Below are 27,066 nucleotides of genomic sequence, written 5' to 3'. Positions count from 1 at the left end.
CAAGATTACACAGAATTATGCAAGGACGCATACCCCTGCATTTTGTACCATTTTCTTAGCGCAAAATACCCCCTCTGGTTCCAAATGTACTTAAGGATACATTTTGCGCTAACAAAATAGTGCTAAATGCAACAGAACACTGCAGCCAGTAGCGGATTGCACACTGCACTGTTCCTATGCTCTTGCAGTAGGCACTGTGGTCCCAAATTACTCTAAATTACACAAGCAGGCGTAATTGCATACTCTTCTGTAATTTTGAGTCACAAAAGTAACATGAAATTACCAAAATGACTCTGATTACTTTGGCCTAATAAAAAACTTGCCTAAGCCTAGTCTATAATACAATACATATGAAGTGGGCTTTGGGCCATCCCCTTCTTCATCATCGAATGGCTTAATTGTGTAACTTAGTTGGATGTCCCAAACTACTGCCTTCCTCCCGATCAGCCAGTCAATAATACATTTGAGCCAGAAGCTCTAAAACACAAAAACTGCAATGCCTCGGTACAAGCATCATAAAACATAATCAAGGCACAAACTATTTTAAAATAATTGAATAGCTTGGCAGGCCACACGTTAAATCCAAAGAATGAATATGGAATAAAAAGCTCTTAGCTATCAATCTAGACCTTATATACGTTAAAAAAAAGAAGGCTTTAATATTTTCCGATGAGGCATTAAAAAATAATGATAATCTAACAAGACATGTTTGCGACCACAATCCACATCCACTGAATCAGTCTGCATTTTTAAATGATAAAATTCCTAATGCTTGAGCATAAAGTGGGTGAAGACCTTTTCTAAATTTGATCATAGCATTGTGCATCTGAGGATTCTTAAGCTCATGAAAATATGAAAAAGAAACATTAGCTTCCCATAAATCTAAAGGAGCAGGCTTGAGGCACAAATACTGAAGATGCCTTACTCTTGAAACCTTCAAATCGAAGTTGGTCAAGGCATGCTGTATTCAAACAGGGACTTGAAGGTCCGCCTACTCTCCGCCCATGTGTTTAATTGGCTTGTGTCACTGTCCACTTTAAACTGTAGCTGTTCTTTGGTCAAAAGGCTTAGAAGTCCCTCCTTAGTACCACCTTGTCTCATCTTATAACCTCCCATGGCGACACTCTGTTACGTGTCTTGTTACTCGTAGGCTTTAATTACAGCCTACGAGCACTATTTTCTCAAAAATCTTTGCGCTACCTGCTGTTCCAAGCACGACACGTTCTCTCCTAACGCTTTTTAACACCTTGGCTGCTTGGCAGATTCTTCTCCTGTGCTGGACCTTCATGTAAATGGGTGTGGTCATGACGAGCTCAGCTCGTCATGAGCACACGAGCACCGTGCTTCAGGACGAGCTGAGCTCGTCATGAGCACGGAAGGGGCTAAAACATTTTATAGCACGATTGCTGGCATTTGCTATGCAATAGGTCTTACATTTGCGAGAGTTTAAGCTATTGGCAGTCTAAATGACAATGCCTTTTATTTATCTGTTTTTAAAACAGCACATAAATAAAAGGTATTGTCATTTACAATGCCAATAGCTAAACTCACATAAATGTGAGACCTATGGCATTGCAAATGCTTGTTTGAGCATGCTAATGGTTGAGCCTTATTAAAATAATCGACCTTCAAGGCAGCTGCCTTAACCTGTAACCGCTTCCTAAGCATTGATGCTGCCAAAAGCAAGGACTTTAGTGTTATCAAAGTTACTTGACAGTTTGTACAGAATGCAATATTTCTCGAATCCTGCCTATTTTCTTTTTAGGCCACCTGGGGGTTCTATCCACATTTGCAAGGTCATCCGCATACAAAAGACAAGGAACATGGCAGCCACCAATCACGGGTGAAAAGGAGCAAGTAGCCACTAGTATTTTAGGGTGGTCTGCTGGGAAAAGTGAAAATATGAGTAGGTAACAGCACACACCTTTGACGTAAACCATTATTAATACCTATCCTACAGGGTGGAAGACCCTAAAATCCAACTCCTCGAGCTCCCAGTTATTCCTCTCTATTCATGCTTTTGTTCCGCCTGAGGCAAAACTTCTTCACTAGTTACTTCTGCATAGGGTTTTGGGGTAGCAGGAAAGTGGCGCTCATACAGGTAACCTTGTCCGATGTGGACGTATGGGAAATAGGAGTATGTGGTGCTGCCAGGTCAGAGGTAGACACAAAACCTCTGAAACAGGAGAAAGAGCTGAAAACTCTTAACTCAATATATATTACCACAATCCTGGGCACACATGTATGATCATGAGTTAATACATTTGTAGACAATGAAGTGGTCGACACCGGTGGTTTTCTATAGGGATGGTTTTTATGAAGATTTTCATGTAAAAAACAACAACGCCAGCCGACACGTGTTTCGTCAACAGGTCAATGCCTGTGACTCTTCAGGGCTTGAAGCGCTTGTAGAGATAGTTTAAAGACTGGTGATAATTCCAACCCGGTACGTGGGTTCTCGCAAGCCGGTATGGCCATCTGGTAGTAAGGTGGAGGGAAAACAGCGGGCAGGTTCATCCGTAGTAGAATGGAGCCTGGTGGTTCAGGGTCCACGTCGTTGCTCGTCTCTCTTAGGAGTGTGTTGGAGCCTCCAACACACTCCTACGAGAGACGAAAAGCTGAAAGACCCTGAACCACTAGACTCCATTCTACTACGGATGAACCATTGCAAACTTTCTAGGTAAGAAAATAAAAGTACATTCAGTTTAAAATGAACTAAGGGGTGATATATTGAGGAGGTGCGATGGTAAGGTAGTGAGATTACTTTGGCAGTGGGGAGAAAGCAGCAAAGGATTGGAACTGGTGATAGATCATTGACTTTTCTATGAAAAATAAAGTCTGTAATGGCCCCTCTCGGGTGACTATGACCTATGTTCTAAGTTGTGAAACACTACGAGTGCAGAAAAACATTGATTGCCTCAGGACGTGTATCTCCAGCAACCCTACAGCTCTGTATCACAAGCAGAGGGGGGCGTACCTTAATACTCTTTATCTTACGCACCTTTGGGAAGTACATTTTTCTGCACATTACACATGTATGGAGAGAACATTTTAGAAATTAGGTCAAACGTGCCCAGACTATACGCAATGTATTTAAATGAAACCCTATGTGTGGTTACCTTAGTTTGCACAGTTGTTACTCATTGTGTTAACTCCCAAAGGTGCACAAGTTTGCACAAAATATTACACATGAAGGATCTTCCCTGATTGTATCGTGTTGCTTGTCATGTCCAATTATTGATTGTAAATGGTGTAGTAATGCATTGAAGATATATAAAACATGTGGCTCATGATAATGCAGTATTTTGATACTGACGACTATTTAATGAATAGAATAAAAAAAATGTTTTAAAAAGGAGATCTTAGTATGCACATTACTCAGAACGCATGCGGTCCATACCTGGTCCTGCTGCTGCCGCGCCAGCTCCATCTGTTGTTGCTGCTTCTCAAACAGCATGGCTGCCATGTTCTTTTGCTCAGAGTGGGCGGTCAGGAGCTGGTCCCGCAAACTGGAGAGCTGGTTTATCATCACTAGAAGCTGCAGTTCCTTCTCGGCCAGGCTCTCCTGGGTACCTGCTCAAGTAGAAGAACACAAGTCACCCTGGGCGTTGAGGGGCCACTTGGAATGAGCGTGCATCGAGTGTGAAGACTGGAGCTTATATGGAGACAAGAGCCGCACAAATGGCAAACCAGTGTGGTGCTCTCAGCCAGGACAGTGGGAGTCCCGCACTGTGAGCATGGCTGAGAAGGGTGGACAGGAGATGGGTAGGGTAGGGAGAAGGTTTAGGGACACAAGCCACTTAGAGCCATGGCCAAGAGGGAGACAAAGTTTGTAGGGAGGAGGAAAGTGAAAAGCTGAAAGTCCATTTCTGTCTTGAATGCCATTCATTCTCCCTTCAAGCTCCCTAATTCGTGATTTCACTGTTGTGTTTGATCCCTAGAGACAGCCGGGCTGCCACCTCTGGGGCACATGACAGAGGGTATCAAAACTACCCGTCTTCACTGTCCGCGACTGAGCATCCTTATCTGGTCATAGGGAAGCCTGTCTGGTTGGTGGAAGCTGTCCGAGTTTCAAGGTATGTCTTAGTCGCAGCGCCTGCAGGTGAGACCTACTGACTTATTTGCTTCTACTGTGTAAAGTAGATGCACATCCCTGTAATGAGGCTGTTCTTTCCACCAGCTCTGGAGTATGGTATTCGGTAAAAAGGCCACAAATACTGAGAGAAGTCTTTACTAAATAGATGTATGATTGAGATCCTAGTGACTCATCACTAGAAAGCCAGCAATTTATAGGTGACCCACTTCACCCAGAAGTCAATCATGTGTGCCTCCAGACTGAGCCATTTTTCTCCATTTTGGGAGCTTGCTAAAATACATAAACCCTCCTGCCAAACAGAGCATCCTTTAAATATTATCCAGAGATGAAGGAAAAATGATGCATCTTGACTTATCAGACTTTTTCTGACGTTGAACAATCTCAATGATCTTTTGCGGCAGGCCCACTGTTTACGGTCCCCAGCCACAATCAGTACTAGACACTTGCACGGAATCGGAGGACCTTAAGATTACGTAACAAGGCATTCCTGAGCACAGCCTCTGCTTGCTGCCCATTCCCTCTCCCAGCGGCATGAATATATGCACTCTTGGACCCAGGTCTACCTGCATTTCCTATTTACCTGCCGACCTGTGCAACACCCCAGCAAATGAAGGAATTAAACTAGGCCCACGAGGAGCCTGTCAGACCTCTCCAGAACAGTGGCATTGCCAAGCAAATCACCCCCACACAAGACACAGCTGAGACTGACCAGCAAGTCCAAGAGATGCGCGGACAAGCTACACATGAGGTTTTGCCACCTGATTCGTGTCCTCCACTTAAAAATACACCCTTTCTACACCAAAAGCCTTTCACCTCACTAGGAAACCCCTCATAGAGATTGTGCTCTGCAGCCTCCCCCGGGAAGGACACCTCGTTTGCCACCTTCCACTTTACAAGTGGTCTTCCTGCCGTCTAGTCCTGCATCAATGCCTGTTTGCACCAAGTCAACAAACAGTTAATGAACAATTGACTGCCTTTGTAAAGACCCATCGAGGTTATATAACCCCAATGGTGCAACCCAGAGAAGGGGCTCCAGGTGCAAACCAAATCTGAGCTTAGACAGTCAAACCCAAAATACAGTTTCACAGTAGTAAACAACTGAAAACCCCAGCCTAAAGGAACTCAGAAAGAATTGAAAACTCTGTACTCTCAACCAGCAGAAAAGGAAATATTGCCTCATTGAGATATCCAGAGCCCCATAACAACAGGGTGGCGGGAAGCACAGACACTCAAGGGTATGAAAATACCATCAGAAAAATAAAACTAGGACCAAAAACTTGTATGGACATTTTACTTCACCAAGAATAATGTTACAGGAGCAAGCACATCTGCGATAACAGTGATAGGATGGTTCACGCTGGCTGTGAACCCACAGGTGGTACACCATAACTACCCCGTGCTTCACCACAGATTACAACTGCAAAGAACTGCAGCAGCAGTAACAGGTCTAGGAACACAGAGGTTTCTAACGAACAAGTTACTTACCTTCGGTAACGCTTTTTCTGGTGGATATAGTATCTACCTGAGGAACCCTCACCTTATGAACATCCCCTGCGCCAACAGCATTCAGAAATTTTTGTAGCTCTTCACGCCGACGAGGACGACGTCGTAGAACCATGGCTCCGCTTGCGACCCCGCTGACGTCACTGGAGCCATAAAGAAGCCTCGTCGGCGTGATGAAGTTTGTTCCGCCCTTTTTTTCCGTGCCTTCGAGGCACACGGACGGATCAACATAAAAATATATAATATACATAGTACACAGAGTTCAACCAACACACACAGTGTGAAAACAATGCTGTAAAACACTTTCATTGAAAATAAATTAGACAATATCAACATTGCAGGTATACAAGGGTGGACAACGGGGAGGCAGGTGGGTCAGTGAGGAATCCACAGGCAGATACTGTATCCACCAGAAAAAGCGCTACCGAAGGTAAGTAACTTGTTCTTCTGATGGAAACCAGTGGATTTCTCACCTTGTGAATAGAGTCCCACAGCAGTCCCCCACTCCCGGAGGAGGGTGTCCACCCTTTTATACCAAAAAATCTTGGAGAACAGAATGAGCAAAGTGTCCGTCCCTCCTCACCTCGGAGTCTAAGCAGTAATGCTTCGCGAAAGTGTGGAAGGAGGCCCAAGTTGCCGCTCTACAAATGTCCTCAACAGGAACACCTCTAGACAAGGCAGATGTAGAAGACTTTGCCCTGTTATAATGAGCTCTTAAACCCTCTGGAAGTTCCTTACCGGCCAAAGAGTAACAAATCTTGATGCACAAGACAATCCATCTGGAAAGTATGTGCTTGTGCACCGCTCTGCCTTTCCTGCAGCCAGCAAAACCCACGAAGAGCTGGTCATCCACACGATAGTCTTTAGTTCTATCAAGGTAAAAACTCACCGCCCACTTAGGGTCCAAGCGGTGAAGCCGCTCCTCCTCCTTAGAAGGGTGAGGGGGAGGATAGAAGGAAGGAAGGGTAATGAACTGCCCCAGATGGAAGGGAGTTACCACCTTAGGCAGAAAAGCAGCCCTGGTCCTGAGAACCATTCTATCAGCATGAATATTCAAGAATGGGGGTTTTGAACTCGGAGCTTGAAGCTCACTTACCCTCCTTGTCAAGGTAATGGCAACAAGAAATACCGTTTTTAAAGACAATAACCTCAAGGGACACTTGTGTAAGGGCTCGAAGGGAGATCCCATTAAGTAGGTTAAGACAAGATTTAAGTCCCATTGAGGCACAATAAATGGAGTGGGCGTATATTTGTTGGATGAATCGTAACACAATAGGTGATTTAAACAAAGACGGCTGGTCCGGCAAGCAAAGGAACGCCGACCAAGCCGATAAATAGCCTTTCATAGTAGCCACAGCAAAACCCTGCTGGGAAAGGAGGTCTGCCTGAGAGAGAGACGGAGCAGAAGGCACGAGGAGATGTGTACCACACCCTTCTTGGCCAATCCGGGGCATTCAATATAACTTGGGCCCGGTCTGGACGGTCAGAACCCGTGGAATCAAAGGTATGGGAGGAAACGCGTAAAGGAGTTGTGAGTCCCAACTCAACTGGAATGCGTCCCCCAAAGCTCCCTGCAACGGATACTGGAACTGCAGAATGACGGGCAGTGAGCGTTCTCTTGAGTGGCAAACAGGTCCACCCGAGGAGTTCCCCACGTCCGGAAGACGATACGAACTAGCTCTGGATGAAGCCTCCACTCGTGATCGGCAGAGAACTGCCAACTGAGACTGTCTGCACGTACGTTCAGAACTCCGGTCAGATGATTTGCCATCGGGCAAATCTGATGGTACTGAACCCAAGACCAGAGACGCAGAGCCTCTCTGCAGAGACAATGCGACTCCAGTCCTCCTTGCTTGGTGACATACCACATTGCGGTAGTGTTGTCCGTCAGGACTTGAACCGACTGACCGCGAAGGCCTTGAGCGCCTAACGTATCGCCCGCAACTCCAAAAGGTTGATGTGACGCAACCTTTCCTCTGGAGACCAAAGACCCTTGATCTCCAGGTCCCCCAGATGAGAACCCCACCCTAGAGTGGATGCATCCGTTAACACTGTGGCCAGCGATGGAGGTAGATGGAAGGGCTTCCCTTGAGACAGATTGCCTTCCACGCTCCACCAAGAGAGATCCGCCGCAACTTCTCTGGAGATCCTCACAGACTCCCTGAGATCTCCGTTGTGCTGATACCTCTGCCTGCGGAGGCACCACTGGAGCACCCTCATGTGCCAGCGTGCATGTTTGGCCAACAGAATGCAGGAAGCAAACAGACCGAGCAGGCGAAGGACCTTCAGGACTGGAACGACCGCTCCATTGTAAAACAAAGGAATCATTACCTGAATGTCGAGAATCCTTTGAGGAGGAGGGAATGCTCGACAGCCAGTAGTGTCCAGTACCGCCCCAATAAACGGGTTGCGCTGAGAGGGCCCTAGGTGAGACTTGGGCACGTTTATCGAAAAATCCAATCTGTACAACAACTGCATTGTAACTTGTAGATGATGACACGCCTTCTCCGGAGACCCTGATTTGATCAGCCAGTCGTCTAGTTAGGGGAAAACCGAAATCCCGACCTTCTGAGATGGGCTGCCACCACTGCCATCACCTTGGTGAAGACTCGAGGTGCAGTAGTAAGACCAAACGGAAGGACTGCAAACTGATAATGTTACGACCCTACCGTGAAACAGAGATACTTCCTGTGAGACTTCAGGATCGGGATATGAAAATACGCGTCTTGCAAGTCGATCGACACCATCCAATCCTCCTGTTGCAGCGCTTGAAGAACCTGCGCAAGGGTGAGCATCATGAACTTTTCCTGCTTCAGAAAAAGATTCAAGATCCTGAGATCCAGGATTGGACGTAAACCTGCCATCCTTTTTGGGTATCAGGAAATACCGGGAGTAGCAACCCTGAACCCTTTCCTGCTCTGGAACTACCTCTATTGCACCTTTTTTCAGTAATATTAGTACTTCCTCCTGCAGGAGAAGAAGGTGGTCTTCTGAGCGAACCCCTTGGCAAGGAGGGTAATTTGGAGGGAATTCCCGAAAGGGAAGAGCATACCCATTCTCCACAAGATTGAGAATCCAAAGGTCTGTAGTGACCGATTCCCAATCTTGCAGAAAATAAGTAAGCCGACCCCCTACAGGACCGACATTATCCTAAATGGCGGATCTAGGGCTTCTTTGCTGTGGTAATAGGAGGGGAGGTATAGGAGGAGGAGGAGGGCTGACGACCTCATGGGCGACCTCTATTCTTGCCCCTCTAGGATCTAGAAGGTATTCTGTGTTAGACTCCACGAGACCCAAGCACTGCAGGAACGTAGCATGCACCAGTCCCCTTCCCCGGCCCACAGGACACCCACAGGATACACTCTATGGGTGCACCGGTAGACCTGAAAAGAGGGTGGTTAGTTGAAAAGACACCAAGTCTTACACCCTTGTTGGTACCGGGACCCGGCCTCCTAGGTCTTTTGCACTTCTGCACCTATGATATAAGCAGGACAGAATAATACATTTTGTGTACACTGGAAACCTCTATTCCCAACCCCCTGTGACCACGCCTTCACAAACACACAACCCTGCTCACCTGTGATATATGCAGGCTCTGCTTTGCAAAGAGATGGAGTACAACAACTGCAACAAATAGGTACTCCTGTAGCTGCTCGGGGATACAGGGCAGCAGGGGAAGGGGCCGTTTAACGAATGGTCGTCGTACCAAATAAAGAATAATAAGGGGAAAAAGGTGGGCTTTAATAAGCAGACTTTACCGAAAAAACCCCGTGAAAACTAAAGATAACCAGGGGAGGCTATAACAAGGAGCCTTCCGTTGCGCTACTATCTCAGCGCGTTTCCCAAACACAACAGCAGCGGAGTGACCCGAAACGTCACTACCGCTCACAAAGAGGCAAGTCGCCTGCAAAACAGAGACGCGCTCGCGCTTGCAGCGTCTCACAGCGCTTCAGCGTAATAGACACGCTGTAGAGAACGGGAGCCCCCGAACCCTCAAAAATACACACAAAAGGAACTGGCACAATACAAAACAAGGGGAGACAACAAGGGGAATTATACCTGGATACCTCTAACACGCTAAAGACAGACAACACACAACGCAAAAAACGGGTCAAAAGCAAGGCAGGAAACTGGAAACAAAGGGAAGCCTCTACACGAGCCCGTGAGAGGGGAAGGGTGAACTTCAAAGGGTTAGGGGAGCAGAGAGGAGACTCTGCTCAGCACGTTACTGCATTCAACAACCAGGAAGGGAATCTAAACACTGGCAATATCGAGCACTGAGCCAGAGGTAGGACTAGTTTTTATACCCCTCCCCCGTCCTGTGATGTAAAAAGCATGGTCACAAAGAGGGGACTAGCCCGAATCCTAACAGTACCCCCCCCCCAACAATCCTCCCCACCGGTCTAGGCTTGGAGGGATGCGACCTATGGAATTGCCGAAACAACCGTGGAGCATGAACCCCCCCTGCCGGTTCCCACGTCCTATCTTCCTTCGAATACCCCTTCCAATCTACCAAGTAGAAAAGACGGCCCCGGACCCTCTTGGAATCAAGTATAGCCTGGACCTCAAATTCCTCTTGGCCCTCCACCATGACCGAAGGAGGGGGCGGCAACACCTGGTCTGTCGGTACATAGGGCTTGAGCAAAGAGGTGTGAAAAACTGGGGGTACACTGTACTCCTGTGGTAACTTGAGTTTCATTGCTACAGGATTGATCACCTGAATGATGGAATATGGGCCCACGAACCTAGGCTGCAACTTACGAGGACCCAACAACCTCAAGTTACGGGATGACAGCCATACCTGATCCCCTACATTGTACACTGGGGCAGGGATTCGATGTTTGTCTGCCTGCTTCTTCATGGCCTCCTTTGCATCTAACAGGCTCTTTCTCGCCAAAACCCAGATGTCTCCCAGATGCCTACATACGTCATCGATGGCTGGCACGCGTCCCGTGGGCTGTATCGCCATTGCCCTCGGATGGTATCCCAAGGAACAATAAAAGGGCGTCATACCCAAGGCGGAATGCACACTGTTGTTGTAAGCGAACTCCGCGATGGGCAGAGCCGTTATCCAATCACAAGACAAGGAAGCAATCAGACACCGCAAGTACTGCTCCATCGTCTGATTAGTGCGCTCAGTCTGACCATCCGACTGAGGATGGTACGCCGAGGACAGACTGATCTTGGTCTTCAACACCCCACACAACTCAGTCCAAAAGTGCGAAACGAACTGTGCCCCTCTATCAGATATAATCACCTCCGGCAACCCGTGTAAACGCACTATTGATGACATGAACTCCACCGCCATCTCTTTTGCGGTAGGAAGTTTGGGAAATGGTACGAAGTGGGCCATCTTGGTGAACAAATCCACCACCACCAACACGGCTGTGAAGCCGGCGGCGGTAGGTAGATCCGTCACAAAATCCATGCTCAATGAATGCCACGGACCTGGTGGAACCGGCAAAGGCTGTAACAGTCCCAAGGGTTTACAATGCGAAGGTTTACTAGTCGCACATACCGGACATGCACCGACATACCCCTGTACATCCCTTAACATGGACTCCCACCAAAACCACCTCATACATAGATCCTTGGTCTTCCTCACTCCTGGATGTGCTGCCAGAGCAGAGGAATGACACCACTCCAACACCTCTTCCCTCAACCCAGGGGGAATAAACAACCTGTCCTCCTTATACAATAGTCCGTCTTGTAACACCACCTGGGGTAGGTCTAACCAAGGGGCCAGATCCAAATGACTTAATCGGTCTTTAACCAGAGCAGGAAAATCCTCCCCTGTCACTGCCCCGATAATTCTCTCACTGGCGATCATAGCCCTACTCGAACATGAAGCACCCTCATCTTTTGCCTCCACGTGTATTCGGGAAAGCGCATCAGATTTCACCTGTTGAGCTGCAGGTCTATATGTTATAATGAAGTCATATTCATTAAAGAATAGAACCCATCTCATCTGACGTGGTGTTAAAGCCCTGGCTGAACGAAAGAATTCAAGATTCTTATGGTCAGTGTAGATGGTAATCACGTGACGAGCACCCCACAAATAGTGCCTCCATTCCTCGAACGCCAGTTTCACCGCCAGAAGTTCTCTCTCTGCCACCGTATAGTTGCGTTCGGCTGGCAGTAATGTTTTGGAAAAGAACGCAATCGGATGCATGTGACCTGTGGCCTCATCTCTTTGTGACAATACACCTCCTACCGCACACAAGGAAGCATCTGTTTCTACGTAATACGGCAGGGCAGGATCTGGATGCACCAACACCGGGGCAGACACAAATTGTTTAAGCAACATACGAAAGGCATCTTCAGTCTCACTGGTCCACCTAAAAGGGACACCCTTTCTCAGGAGGCGAGTCATTGGGGCCACTATATCAGAGAAATGCAGGATAAATCGCCTATAAAAGTTAGCAAATCCAAGAAGCACCTGTATCTGTTTCACATTCGTAGGCACTGGCCAGGTCTCAATAGCCTGAATCTTTTTGGGATCCATACGAATGCCTGCTGCAGAGATGACAAACCCCAGGAACTCCACCTCAGAAGCTCCAAACTGACACTTCTCCAACTTTGCGTACAACTTATGTTCCTGTAACGTCTGCAACACTTGCAACACATGCTCAGTATGATCAAGCCCTTTCTCCGAATAAATGAGGATGTCATCCAGATACACTATAACGGTTTGGTCCAGGTATCTACCAAGAACTTCATTTATGAAGAATTGAAACGCCGCAGGCGCATTGCACAACCCAAAGGGCATTACGGTGTATTCAAATAATCCATACTTGGTTTTAAAAGCCGTCTTCCACTCATCCCCTGGCCGAACCCTTATAAGATGGTATGCGCCCCGCAAGTCCAGCTTCGTGAAGATGGTAGCCTTGCGGAGCTGGTCCAGTAACACGGAGATGAGCGGAAGAGGGTATCGATTCTTGACTGTGGCGGAGTTCAATGTGCGATAATCCACACACGCCCTCAAAGACCCTTCCTTCTTAGGTATGAAAAAGATTGCCGATGACACAGGCGAGGAAGAAGGACGTATGTAACCCATCGACAACATCTCATCTATATATGTCTTCAGGTGAACCTCCTCAGGCTCAGAGAGAGCATAAACCCTGCTGCATGGTAAAGGGGCCCCTGGTATGAGGTCGATCTTACAATCATACGACCTGTGTGGAGGGAGATCTTGGGCACATCCTTTATCAAACACATCTTTGTAGGCGGAATACTGTGGAGGAATCCTACTCGTTTCCGTCACCGCACAGGACAAGGGATCGATCTGCTCTGCCGCCACGACATAACAATTCTTCAAACAGTGCACCGAATCCAAGGTGACCAGTCTCTGCGCCCAATCAATCCTGGGGTTATGTGTTTGTAACCACGGGACTCCCAGTACCACGCCAAAGGAAGGTGCGTCAATTAAATCAAAGACCACGGATTCTACATGCCCATTATCACACAATAACCCTAGAGGTTCCGTCTGTCGGGTGATACACCCCGACGTCAACTCAGTCCCATCGATGGCTCTCACAGGCTCTGGTTGTTCCTTTAAGTGACACGGAACCATCAGCTTGTCTGCCATTGAAATATCCATGAAGTTCCCAGTGGCCCCGGAATCAAGCAATACTGACACCGGGACTCGGTTCTGTGTTGATAACAACAGGTGAGCTGTAATCACGAAATGTCTGGGAGCCTGATCTATCGCCCCTACCACTTCATACTGTGCCTTTCTTTCTCTATCAGCTTTTTTCTCCACTTGTATGCATGCCACCTTTTTTCCAAACCCCACACCAGAAGGCTTTACTGGACAGTCACGTGCAAAGTGTCCCCCCTGCCCGCAGTACAGACACAAATTCTTCTCTCTCCTTCTTTTCTTTTCCTCTGGAGTCAACGGACCCCGTACTCCACCAATCTCCATAGGTTCAGGAACGGTCTTACTCTCTCCTGCCGGCTTTACCTCAGGTTTCATATAACCACCCCGTGAATACTGCAACCGACTACGTTCTCCTCGCCTTTCCGTCACCCTGTGATTCAATTTCACCACCAAATCGATGAAAGCCGCACAATCCTCAGGCGGATCTACTACTTGTGACACAATATCCTTCAACTCCTCGCATAAACCCTGATAGAATAATGATGTTCTCTTCTCGGTAGGCCAATGCGTCTCAGACACCAATCGATTGAAGTTAGCTATATAAGACAACAGGTCTTGCCTGCCCTGCCGTAATTTCAACAATTCTGCGTCACTAGCCTGCATGAATGCGTGTTTGGCGAATAGGCTACGCATCAAGTCTTTGAACGCCAAATAATTATACAGCACACGGTCATTGTTTTCCACTAGAGGAATAGCCCATTGGGCCGCGTTACCAGCCAGGTACGACAATATGAATGCAACTTTCGCGGAATCATCAGGAAAGGCGTTTGTTCTACACATAAAGTGGAGCTGGCACTGGTTCATGAAAGTACCAAATTTCTCACTCTCTCCTGAGAACCTCTCTGGGGGGGCTAAAGGTACTGCTACAGGAGTTGATACTGTCACCGCTATGGGTGAACTACTGCTTGCCGTACTAGCTCCTGCTCCTCCTACTGAGTACTGAAAGGTGGCTGGCTGGATCACGGGAGTAGGTCCCCTTTGCTGTGACTGTTCTCTAGCCCTTACCGCCACTAACTCCTGTTTCAACCCCGCATTCTCCTGTTGTAACTCTTGCATTTGAGCCTGTAGGGTATGAACCGCCCCCATAATATCCTGCATTGAGGGCCCTCCTGTATTACCACCATCCTCATCCATGCTCGCTCGGGCAGTGCTATGTTAACGTGGGCTCGATATTCTGTTAGACTCCACGAGACCCAAGCACTGCAGGAACGTAGCATGCACCAGTCCCCTTCCCCGGCCCACAGGACACCCACAGGATACACTCTATGGGTGCACCGGTAGACCTGAAAAGAGGGTGGTTAGTTGAAAAGACACCAAGTCTTACACCCTTGTTGGTACCGGGACCCGGCCTCCTAGGTCTTTTGCACTTCTGCACCTATGATATAAGCAGGACAGAATAATACATTTTGTGTACACTGGAAACCTCTATTCCCAACCCCCTGTGACCACGCCTTCACAAACACACAACCCTGCTCACCTGTGATATATGCAGGCTCTGCTTTGCAAAGAGATGGAGTACAACAACTGCAACAAATAGGTACTCCTGTAGCTGCTCGGGGATACAGGGCAGCAGGGGAAGGGGCCGTTTAACGAATGGTCGTCGTACCAAATAAAGAATAATAAGGGGAAAAAGGTGGGCTTTAATAAGCAGACTTTACCGAAAAAACCCCGTGAAAACTAAAGATAACCAGGGGAGGCTATAACAAGGAGCCTTCCGTTGCGCTACTATCTCAGCGCATTTCCCAAACACAACAGCAGCGGAGTGACCCGAAACGTCACTACCGCTCACAAAGAGGCAAGTCGCCTGCAAAACAGAGACGCGCTCGCGCTTGCAGAGTCTCACAGCGCTTCAGCGTAATAGACACGCTGTAGAGAACGGGAGCCCCCGAACCCTCAAAAATACACACAAAAGGAACTGGCACAATACAAAACAAGGGGAGACAACAAGGGGAATTATACCTGGATACCTCTAACACGCTAAAGACAGACAACACACAACGCAAAAAACGGGTCAAAAGCAAGGCAGGAAACTGGAAACAAAGGGAAGCCTCTACACGAGCCCGTGAGAGGGGAAGGGTGAACTTCAAAGGGTTAGGGGAGCAGAGAGGAGACTCTGCTCAGCACGTTACTGCATTCAACAACCAGGAAGGGAATCTAAACACTGGCAATATCGAGCACTGAGCCAGAGGTAGGACTAGTTTTTATACCCCTCCCCCGTCCTGTGATGTAAAAAGCATGGTCACAAAGAGGGGACTAGCCCGAATCCTAACATTCTGCTGCTGCTGTTGCTTAGGTTGTTTGTAGGAGTGAAAGGACGATCTCCAAAAACCTCTATACCTCGTAAACGTTGAACCCCTAGGCTGAGTCTGAAGGGCTAGAGATTTGGCCATTGCCTTACTATCTTTAAATCTTTCCAGGGCCTCATCTGCTTTCTTGCCAAAGAGACTAGAGCCATCGAAAGGTAGGTCCAAACGTGTTGCCTGTACATCTGGGGAAAACTCTGAAGATTTAAGCCAGGCACTTCTTGTAGCCACAGAAGATCCCATGATCCTGGCGACAGAGTCTGCCGTGTCCAAACCACTCTGAATCACCTGACGAGCAGCCGCTTGAGTGTCCTGTAACACCTCATTAAAATGTTTCCTGTCATCTTCGGACAATTTTGGGGCAAGCTGTTTCGCGGAGTCCATAAGGGCATGGATATAGCGACCCAAAAGACAGGTGGCATTCGTGGGCCATGCTAGCCGAAGAAAACACCTTCTTAGCGGACTGGTCAAGCTTTTTTTACTCTCTGCCTGCCGGAACCTGTGGAACCGCCATCTTGGGGGGAGGCAGGGTAGCGCTCCAGCTCCTGGACGCCTCCCACCCCCCAGCTTGATATGGATAAAAGGAAGGGGCCTTCCCGTCCGCGCAGCGGGCGCGCCGACGGCGCGCCGAAGGCGCGCCTAAGGCAAGCCCGTCTGCGCCCGTCCGCACCGGACCCGCGCCTAGCGCCAGAACCCCTGCTCCACTCGCCCCAGTAATCCGCTGGTCCTCAGATCAATTGCTTCACCTCCGTCCTGTTACTTGCTCCCCCGCAACCTGCTGTAATACTCTTAGCCTAGAATCTATTGCATATTCCTGCCCACACTGCAATTTTTCTCTTCCTGTGGTATCTAAAGCACCGCTACTATCTTCAACTGCTAAGGATCAGCCACCTACCATCTTAAAGGCCGCATTAGTTAACTGCAGATCTCTTCCAGCCCACGCCTATGATATCTGGTTGTCTCTTGACACCCACAAATGGGATTTATTGTTTCTTACTGAAACTTGGATAAAAGATTCTTCCAAACCGGACATCACTCTAGCTACTCCCCCTGGCTATTGTTTCACTGGCATCAATCGAGACAACTCCAAGACCGGAGGGGGTCTTGCGATAATTGCTAAATCTCATCTCAAATTAAACTTCACGAAAATTCCCAATCTGGGCCTCATTGAGGCCGCTTATTTTACGATTATGGACCCCGCTAGTACCATCTGTGCAGGCATACTGATCTACAACCCCCCTGCTGTTACCTCTTCTTCCCTTACTATGTTGATGCATTCTATTGCGGATTTCTCTCTCAAACACTCCCATTTTACTGTATTAGGAGATTTTAATATTCACATTGATAATCCTTCCTGTACTCTTGCCTCCTCTCTGTTAGAAACTTTACAAGGACTCACCCTGCCCCAATTAGTGACAGGCCCGACTCATATAGCAGGCCATACACTTGACCTTATTTTTTCTAATCATCCTACCATCTCCACCCTCCCCCCCACCCCTTTGACGTGGACCGATCACTTTCTCATTCCTTTTTCTTTCACGACCCCCACCCCTCCTCCCCCTATCCCCCTTAATCGAGTTAGAGGGCGAAAATGGACCAAAGTGACTTGTGATTCCTTGGAAGCTCATCTTCATTTTCATCTCAATCAGCAAAAAGACCTCAACTCTGAAACCTTGAGATTTAATTTGTCTCTCTCCGATGCGCTTGACTCTGTTTCCCCACTTGCTCCTCTTACTTCTTTTAGATCTCGTCCCTCTGCCCCTTGGTTTTCCCCTCTGCTGCGTGATGAAAAGAGCAAGTGTAAACAGCTGGAACGCAAATGGAGACTGAAATATGATCCTTTAGCCAAATTGGCTTATAAATCCGCCTTGAATAAATTTCACAAACTTAAACGCTCTTCAATGAGAGTTTATTTCTCCAATCTTATTCAACAGGCGCAGAATTCCTCTAAAATCCTTTTCTCCATTGTGAAAGACTTCGTCAACCCCCCGGGCTTCGAAATCCCTCTGTACCCCCACTCAAGATCTCTGCAATGGATTGTCTGATTACTTTCAGGAGAAGATAATTAAACTCTCTTCCTCCTTTGCAGTGACGACTCCTAATCACCCTGAAGATCGCTCCTGCCCCCTTTCCTGTTCCTTCAACTCCTTTAGTGAGCTAACTCCAGACCTTGCATTAGTTTTGCTACGCAACGTTAAGTCTGGTTCCCCCTTGGATCCAGTCCCGGACAAAATCATGGGCACTCTTGCCCCCATTCTAGTGAACCCGCTTCTTTCCATCTGGAATGCCTCTTTGTCGCGTGGCCAATTCCCCTCAGTGTGGAAACAGGCTAGGCTTGTCCCCATACTGAAAAAACCCGGTGCTGACCCATTACTATTTAGCAACTATCGACCTATCTCGCTTCTGCCCAAACCTTCCAAGATTCTGGAGAAAGTGGTACAGAAACAGTTGGCCCTGTACCTAGAGTCAAACCAGCTGTTACACGACTCCCAGTCCGGCTTTAGAACCGGCTATAGCACTGAGACAGCGTTGCTTGAAGTCTCAGAAATCATCAGGGAATCAGTGGATAGGGGCGAGGAGGCCATGCTGGTCCTCCTCGACCTATCCGCTGCTTTTGATACTGTTTCCCATAAAATACTGACCACCCGCTTGCAACAGCTAGGGGTCGGTGGAACAGTGCTGGCCTGGATCACTTCTTTCCTGTCTAGTCGTTCTCAAAGGGTTACGATGCACCCCTTTGAATCTGAGGACAAGCCCCTCCTGTGCGGAGTGCCCCAGGGCTCTGCATTGAGCCCTCTATTGTTTAATGCTTACGTGGCTCCTCTGGCCAAGGTAGTTGAGTCCTGGGGTGTCAGGGTGGTCTCCTATGCTGACGATACTCAGCTTATCTTTTCCTTTCGAGACCATTCTGACTCCCTTTTTTCCAACTTCAGAAACTGCCTTGGCAACATCTGCACCTGGATGTCAGACAATCATCTCGCCCTTAACACCGACAAAACGGAGGTTATTTTCTTCAGCAAGAAATCCCCCCCCCCCTGCAAACCTTTGGTGGCCTACCATCCTGAATCCTCCACCCACTCCCGTTCAGGCAGCCCGCAACCTTGGCTTCACTTTCGACAACTCTTTGTCTGGAAGTGCACAAGTCAATAAAGTGGTAGGGGCCTGTTTCTCCAAATTACGTATGATTAGGAAAATCTTCCCCTTCCTCCCTCAATCTTCACGCAAAACTGTGGTCCAGGCACTCATCACCACCCATCTAGACTATGCTAACAGTCTATATGCAGGTGCCCCCCTATACCTTATCGACCGTCTGCAAATAGCTCAAAACGCGGCAGCCCGGCTCATCGGTAATATCCCTGCCCGTACTTCAGTCAGAGCCTACCGAGATGAGCTTCACTGGCTTCCTATCTCACGACGCATCGATTTCAAAATTCTGACCTTGACTTTTCGTGCTATTCATGGAACTGGCCCTCTCTATCTGAGAAAGCGTCTCAAAATCTCTGCTTCAGTTAGACATCTGAGATCCAACAGCCTTCGTCTTCTGATGGTACCAAGATTCAGGCTTTCTCGGAGTGGCGGCAGATCTTTCACCGTCACTGCCACCAAGCTCTGGAACAGCCTCCCCCTTGATCTTAGGTTTTGCGAATCTGAGCCAGCCTTTCGACGCAAACTCAAGACCTGGTTGTTCACTAAGCGCTAGGGCTTGGCACTGTCAGATCCTCGCACTTTCCTAGTCCCTCTGTGAGATATGACTCTGGTTACTCTTTAGGGGGACAATCATGTAATCCTAGCGCCAGGACACCTCCGCCGGAGGTAGCTGTGCGCTCTACAAGCTTCAAAAAATAAAATTAAATAAATAAATAAATAAAAGGCACCAGAAAACTTCTTTGAACAGACTGTCTGGACTACTAGACTTTCAGGAGAAGAGAAGGGTGGGATGATAAAAATTCAGGATACCCTGGAGCCATCCTATATCTCCTGCCAATTGCTTTGTTAACTGCTGGAGCCGAGAATGGTTTGCGCCAGACCTCCAATACAGGATTGGTAATTGCCTCATTAAATGGTAGCAGAGGTTCTACAACAGAAGTAGGAGAGTGGAAAACTTCCGTCAGAATATTAGATTTAACTTCAACAGAAGGAAGCTGAAGGTCCAAACGTTCGGCTGCCTTTTTAAATACTGTATGGTAGGGGGCAACATCCTTTGATGGCGCATCCGAAACAGGAGAAAGCTCCCACTCAGGAGACATATCAGGGCCACTTGCCTCTTTTAATTCCATAAAACAGTCATCAGAGTCCTCACCTTCCTCCAGACGAAATCTCTGCTCCTCCAAAACTCTCTGAGCTTCTCTCCTAGATCTTATTCTAGGCACCGACGCCAGTGGGGCTGAGACCGACTCCGAAGAACCTGGAGCCGGTTTCGTACACGGATCAGTCGGCACAGCCTGCGCCGATCGAGGTCGAGGTCGACGCCGGGAAATGCCAAGACTTCGCCGCCGGAAGGAATGGCATGGAGGGAGCCTGGGCATAGGCCTGAGGAACCCCCAGACTAAACGCTAATGGACCCAAAGGTGCTCCAGAGGGGTACATAGCCCAATGGAATATTCCATACATCGCATTTAGATAATGCGAAGGATCTTGTCCCGGGCTTGGAAAAGGAGTATAGGCCCCAGGGACAGACTCCGATGCAGGCATTACCATGTTCGCGCCAGTCGGCGCTGACAGCGGATTCAATGGAATCGCCTTCTCACCCGGCACAGGAATCTCTTGTACCGGAGCCGGAGAATGTTCCGAAGTCGGTGATGGAGCCAGCGTTGGAGATCGAACAGGAGAAACTGCAGGCGAAGCCGATTTCACCGGAGAAGCTGGATTCGAGGGAGAAGGAGACACAAAGTCCTTACGGTGTCGATGGACTGGAGAAGTCGACATCGGCGCCGCCTCTCTATCAGAATGACGCTTCGAAGACTGCCTCTTCTTCTTTTTAGGCTTCTTGGCTCTTGAAGCAAGGCCCGGACGTCGATTTCGAGCACGACCTCGACCTGGAGCGAGACCTCGACCTTCTTCTTCCTTTTATCTTTCCTCAATTTTGCCATGAAGATCTTCGCTTCTCTTTCTTTCAAAGCCTTCGGATTCATTTTCCTGCAACCGGTACAACCCTCGACGTCGTGATCTGACAGACACCAAACGCAGTCTTCATGTGGATCAGTAATGGACATATGTCCTCCGCACTCCCTGCAAGGCTTGAACCCAGACTTCCTCGAAGACATCTTTGAAAGGAAACAAGAAGAAGCACAGGAATACAGCCAGAAACACAAAGTATCAAGTGAAACTACGGAGAGTCCGTGAAAAACCGTTAGCATCGACGGCGCAGAACAAAAGGGACTGATGTCATTACGCCGATGAGGCTCCTTTATGGATCCAGAGATGTCAGCGGGGTCGCGAGCGGAGCCATGGTTCTACGACGTCTTCCTCATCGGCGTGGAGAGCTACAAGAATTTCCGAATGCTGCTGGTGCAGAGGATATTCACAAGGTGAGGAATCCACTGGCAGATGAGTCCATCAGAAAGAGTAACAGTGTCTGGCTCTATATGTACCCAGCAGACTAAAAAGATTGTAGCCATGTGGCAGGAGGTGAGGTGATTATTACGGTTAAAAAACGCTGGGGTCACAAATAAGGGTAAATATATCAGGAATAGGATACGAGCCCGGCTATCCATAAAAGGAAGAGAGTGAAAGTCTAAAGATTTTTTTTAGATCTGGAAAATGATAGTATGCTTTTCATATATGTGAACATGCTTGGAATGACTCAGTAGAACCTCAATGAAGACACTTGGCTATATCTAGGTAAAGGTACTTCATCGTCCCTTGCTACATTTTAATGCATAACATAAATATTGTGGTTACGCCCCTCCCTCGCTAGGTATTCTCTGGATGTCACTTTGTCTTAGTTTAACTGATCTCATTTTTGTGATATGAAGTGACATTTTCTTATCCATGCTCAGCCTTTGAGACATAGCAGGAATAAGAGCATGGACATGCAGCCTCACCTTTTACATCTTTGCGTTCCGTGGGCATGTTTCCCAGAAGCCTTTCCTTCCAGTCGCTGGACAGTAGCTTTTCAATTGTTGGCATCACTGTAGAGAGAAGTAGTGGGGCGAGATATTGGCGGGAGGGTAAATAGATGGGACATCAGAGTTTATATCATAAATGTGCATGACTGGAGGCCTTTGGTATAAAAGCGTAATACTGAAGCGTACCACAAACGAAACCCAGAGTAAAGATGTGAGTGACTTGGTGATTGGGTGAGGGGAAGGAAAAATGAATTAAGAAAAGATAATACAGTCTGGGTGGGTGAGCCACTAAAAGAAGTTGCTGATGGAGCTGTGGGGTGTCAATGGAAGAGAGAGTGGCACAGCATAAATGGAGGGGCCCTGGGAGTCCCCATTTCTCCTTTCAGCCCGATGAGGTTTGGGATGGGGTCTGAGCTGCTCAGAACTACTTCCTAACCATTCTACCCATAGTTAATTAGAGGGCTCTGAAGGGCTTGAATGTTGGAAATATATATATATATATATATATATATATATATATATATATATATATATATATACACTACAAAGATAACTTGCTTAGATATATCATACTAACAAGCTGCCTGGAGCTCCAAAGGGCTTCCAAATCTGACCTCTCCTGGACAAGCTTCAACAGCTATTTTGAACCACCTTAGAGGTCACTTTGCTTGTACTGACTCCATGTTAGTTTGTTTATCTGGTTGTGCAATTTTCTTACACAGTAGGTCTGTGGTATAATTGGTACAGTGCCAAGCAGGCCTTTCATGGTCGGCCCATATCTAGCTGTTTATAATTGGCATGGTGCATATCTTGCATATCCCCGTTAGCCATATTTGGCACAGAGCCTCAGGGAAGAAGCAGGCTGAGAGCACCAGTTGGTGACCTGACTTCTTCCTTGCTGATCAGCAAGCATGCATGGATACCAATAAATGCATTTCATTCTGTTTCGGAGCACACGGCTGTGTCTGGTAAGTTTTTCATTTGCTCCCGAGAGGGTTCAAATTATTTCTTTAACATTGAGGGTGTATAAGGAATTTTACCCAATTATCAGACCCTAAGGGTCTCACAACTGTAAGTTACAAAAAACATGAGCAATTACGTTTTTTGATTGAAGGTGTGCCTCTGTTTAGCATTGTGTACGACTCAAATACAGAAACTTCACAAATCTGGAGTTAAGAAGGTTGCCGGTCTCAGGCCTAGCTGCATGTCAGCCTGCGAAGGACGCAAGCACCATCTCATTCATGCCAATTGTTGCATCCAGCAGTGCCACTCCCACCTCCATTATTGACGCTCAAAGGTGCTGGCAGGATTACTATAATGTCGGGAAACTTCCCTCCAGGCAATGGGTTAAAAGGTAGGAAGGACTGAGGAGCAGTCGAACACACGATAGAGCCAGCCTGACAGATTCCACTCTAGCCCATTAAGCCTCTTGATGCTCTGAGGGGCTGATCTTTTCATAAGCCTGTCTCCCACTGTTATTAGCCTTTCCGGTTAGTCTCCAACTCCATCAACAATTCTGGCTTCAAGGCCGCCATCTTACCTTCCTTCATGCTGGGGCTCAGCTCCAGCTTCTCTGTCTTGGCAGAGTCAAATCCTCTGGAGTCTGGAGTTCTCGTGTCCGTTGGGGACCTTGGCTCCTGTCAAGCAGAGAAGAGACCAGTTAACAACTTTGTACGCCTGTTTGGCTAATATAGACAGATGGGCATTACCAGCTGCCTCGTAAGATTGCAAAGACTGTAAGCCAGGTGTGCAGAGGGAGCGCACATTATCATTACTTGTCTGTGTGCTAAGCTTTCGCCCCTTAAATTGTATGTCTCAGTAAATGCTCCTTTGCACAGGATACAAAAACAAGTATAAACAGTTGGGTTCAACCCCTTCCTTCAGTGATGCTTGTTTAGATAGGGAACCAAGCAATAGAGAACGACTGACCCAGTCAGTTAGGGGGATGCATAACAGCAAGATCAAGGTCACAGGCTGCAACCAGGAACATGGGAAAACTGCATGGGATTAACTGGGCCTGTAACCAAACAGAAGGACTGGAGGGGTACTGGCAGTGTTGTGTTTGGGTTCTAGTACCGGAGTAACAGGGTGAGGGCTGTTCAGAATTGAGGTACACTGCAGAGAGCTTCAAGTGGCTCGCACACTGTAATATGGCGGGATGCTGCAGATGACGAGAGCTCTGTGTATGGTTCATAGCACTAGCATCATGTGGGACTGCAGGCCACAACTGAGTTGAACTGGCAGAGATGGGCAAGGCATTAGGTAAGTTGGCAGAGCGGTGCTAAGATAACAAACCTAGAGTAGCAAGGGTGCTGAAGGTCAGGATTGAGGTGCAGAGGCAGAAATGTGTGTCCCAAACAGTTATGCAGCAGAAAGCATAGAGTGAAGACTACAGGTCAGGATTAAGCTGCATTGGTTGATCAGTCAGTAGCTTCCTGTGGCGGAATTGAGGTCCATGCAGAGAGCATGGCTTAAGATTTATTGACGGAGGTGTAATTATGGGTAACCAGAGGCCACATCAATGTGGGGTACTGGGGCACTTGCCAGCTCATAACCCTTAACAACTCCTCGCCAGACCGTCCAATCATTTCACAATGACGAAAAATGTGAAGCAAGAATAAAACACTGTTAAGAGACTAGGTTAGCATGTGGTGATGATGTAAGGCGCGGCTCCAGCAATGCCAATCGCACCTGTGAGGAGGAGTCGGCGGCCTCCCTTAGAGGCACAGTAACCCTAAGTGAGCTACTGGCTTGGGCATCAGGTGAGGCAGTTGGTGAATCACAGCAGTCCTCCATCTTGTCCTCTTCCTTAATGGTGCAGGTCACCATGGTGCCAGTGTTGTCTTCGTTATGATGTGGAGAGCCGGAATTCCTCAAGGACATCCTGAGCAGACAAGACGCAAAAGTTACACTGATGGTCAAAGGGTAGTGGGCTTTACCTGCATAGCATGTAAGGTCGCTTTTACTCTGTCAGGGGAGTCCTCAGAGCATCACAGGCTACAAGCAAAGCTGTTAAAAGACCTCTTTAGGCAGTGACCTGTAGACAAAGTCCACTATCTGTAAATATTTAAGACCTCCATAAGCCTGTAAACAAAACTGGCAAATACTGAAAAGCCTCCAAAGAAAGATCAGAAACTCTGTAAATAGAACTCGGTTAACCTGTTAAAAATGCAACCTAGATCCCAAAGTATACACACAGTGTAGCTTATGTCTGTAAACAGAAATACCTACACCTAGAGTTAAATGGTTACTTACCCAAATGAGTCGTTTTGAGAAGGTTCTCGACTTACTTGCTGTGCATTATTTAGCCATCTAGTTACTTGGTCTGGAATTGTCTCTTTCCTCTTTTTTTCCTCTCCCTCTGGGAATCGTCGCCAATATGGTGGATACCTCCTTGTGATGTCAGACATACACTCATGAAAGCCCCAGGCGTGCTCGCTATCTTGAGAATCTTTTTTCCTCTTCTGGTGACCTTAACTGTTTTTGGGCTTCCTATTTCTCTTTTGTACACTCCCTGTTCCTCTCAGTTCCTGCTCACACTGCATTTCTCTGAAGGCAGGAGGGTCACATGTGAACCCATGAAATTCTACAGCAGCAAAACCGCTTCTACAGGTAAGCTACCATTTTGTTTTACAGCGTGAATGTTTTCGGGATTCATATACTGTCTATTGATTCTGTAGTGGTGTCACACCCCTGCCCCCCCCTCCCTCAGGAGGTTAGGGGAAAAGTGAGTGGTAGTTTGTGAACATATATCTTAGTACATTTGGCCCCTGTTAAAGTGCAGACATCCTTTATGCCAGTGTCACTCCCTTTATGCTTGTGGCGTTCGCTCTTGGTTTCTCACCTACAGCTACGACCACAAAACTTATAAAATGTTTGCATGGTTTGCACGTTCCACTTCATCATAGTCCCTTTTGTGATTGGGGAACCCCTGTTTATTGATGCGAAGGAAAGAAAGAATGGACTTCCTTTCCTGTATTATCTTGGTACTTGTAGGTGTAGAGGACTGTCCTTCTGATGTCTAGTGTGTGTAGAGCTGTTTCCACTAGCGTCAGCGGCTATTGGAAAAGGGACTTATCGCTTGGTTAATATGGATATGTGAAATGACCTTTCGGAGAAACTGTAGGTTTTTTTTCATGACCACCCTGCCCATTTCTATATGAAGGTAAGGTGCTTGTATTGTGAGAGCCGGTAACTCACTCACCCTATGCAGCGAAGTGATTGCAATCAAGAATGCTGTTTTGGGTGTTAAGCATTTGAGTGCTGCTTTGTGCCTCGGCTTGAAAGGTCTCGTTTGCCGTGGTAGTAGCTGGTTCAGTTTCCACACTGGTGTGGGTGTTGACCTTAGTGGTGTCTCTCTTATAGTTATAAGAATCTTTTACTAACTGGTGTATTAAGAAACTCCTTCCTATAGTGTCCCTTGTGTATGCCACTATACCAAACGTGTGCCCCTTTAATGCTTTGTATGACTGTTTCACATCCAAAAGGAGGTGGGTACTTGATAACAGCGTCTCTATTAGCCCTGCCTTCCTGCACAGTTGGTAATATCTGACCCATTTGGTGGTATGCTGTAGACTTCCAAGGATATAGGAGTACTTCCATGCATTTTTGGGGAAGTCTCGAGGTCCAAATTCTCTGCCTAAGGAGCCATGCTGCTAAGCTAAGGCTGGCTGTTTCTAGCAGACATGCTTATTCCCCGTGTATTTAGTCGGTTCTGTAAAGCAGGTAATTATATTATTCTGCCTTATGCCATGTCACCAGGTCTTTATCTGCTCACTGGGGGGGTCATCATTATAAGTGTTGTGGTTGTTTGTCTGCATTTGCTTAAAACTAGTAGTAGCAGTGGGATTGGGGGTAAAGCATATGCACATTTCCCCGACCAGTCTATCGATATAGATTTCTTTTTTAGATAGATGGTATCTGTATGTAAAGTTTGGCATTCTGAATTTGCATATGTTGCAAACAGGTCTTTTCTAGTCTGTCCTATTACTGAAAGCCTCTTTCCGTGATGTCTTGATTTAGCTCCCATTCATGTGAGGCACCAGCTTGTCTGCTCAGTCCACTTCTACGTTTTGCACACCTGGCAGGTGATCCCTATTAGAGGTATATCACTTTGTATTGCCTATTTCTATATTCACTGTACTAGTTTGCACATATGATCTAGTCCTTCCCTGTATGTTTAGATGTAATATCGTTTTTGTGTTGTTCGTCTGAACGGCACCTTGACATGTACATGGAAAGCCTTCAGTGCCGGAAAAATAGTTTTTTGCTCTATCCCATTCACATGCTTCACTGCTTCCAGAGAATTCCATTCACCCCCTGATGCTAATTTTTCCCATGTGTATTCCCCATCCCGTGTGGAAGGCATCTGTAGTAACAGTTACAGAGGAAGCCCGTTGTTTGAAAGGTCTGCCTGCTGCAATAGTCCCTATCTTC

The 27,066-nt window shown here is 47.4% G+C and overlaps 1 protein-coding gene across 6 annotated transcripts in view; it reads right to left on the bottom strand.

The window, feature by feature from the left end:
- The window catches only part of SOX13 (SRY-box transcription factor 13), a 222,050-nt gene that overhangs the window by 49,631 nt on the left and 145,353 nt on the right, over positions 1–27,066 (bottom strand). For 2 of the 6 annotated variants that reach the window (XM_086923477.1, XM_086923478.1), the window contains exons 3-6: positions 24,322–24,514; positions 23,171–23,267; positions 21,607–21,693; positions 3,401–3,576 (exon numbers count right to left, since the gene is read on the bottom strand). In XM_086923477.1, coding sequence (XP_086779603.1) covers positions 3,401–3,576; positions 21,607–21,693; positions 23,171–23,267; positions 24,322–24,514 — 553 coding nt within the window. The remainder of the gene's footprint in view (positions 1–3,400; positions 3,577–21,606; positions 21,694–23,170; positions 23,268–24,321; positions 24,515–27,066) is intronic. The other 4 variants (XM_086923479.1, XM_086923482.1, XM_086923484.1 and 1 more) reach the window with 4 other exon arrangements.

Source organism: Lissotriton vulgaris, chromosome 5, assembly GCF_964263255.1.
Source record: "Lissotriton vulgaris chromosome 5, aLisVul1.2, whole genome shotgun sequence".
NCBI classification, from domain to species: Eukaryota; Metazoa; Chordata; class Amphibia; order Caudata; family Salamandridae; genus Lissotriton; species Lissotriton vulgaris.
This window is presented reverse-complemented; position numbering and strand designations above follow the sequence as displayed.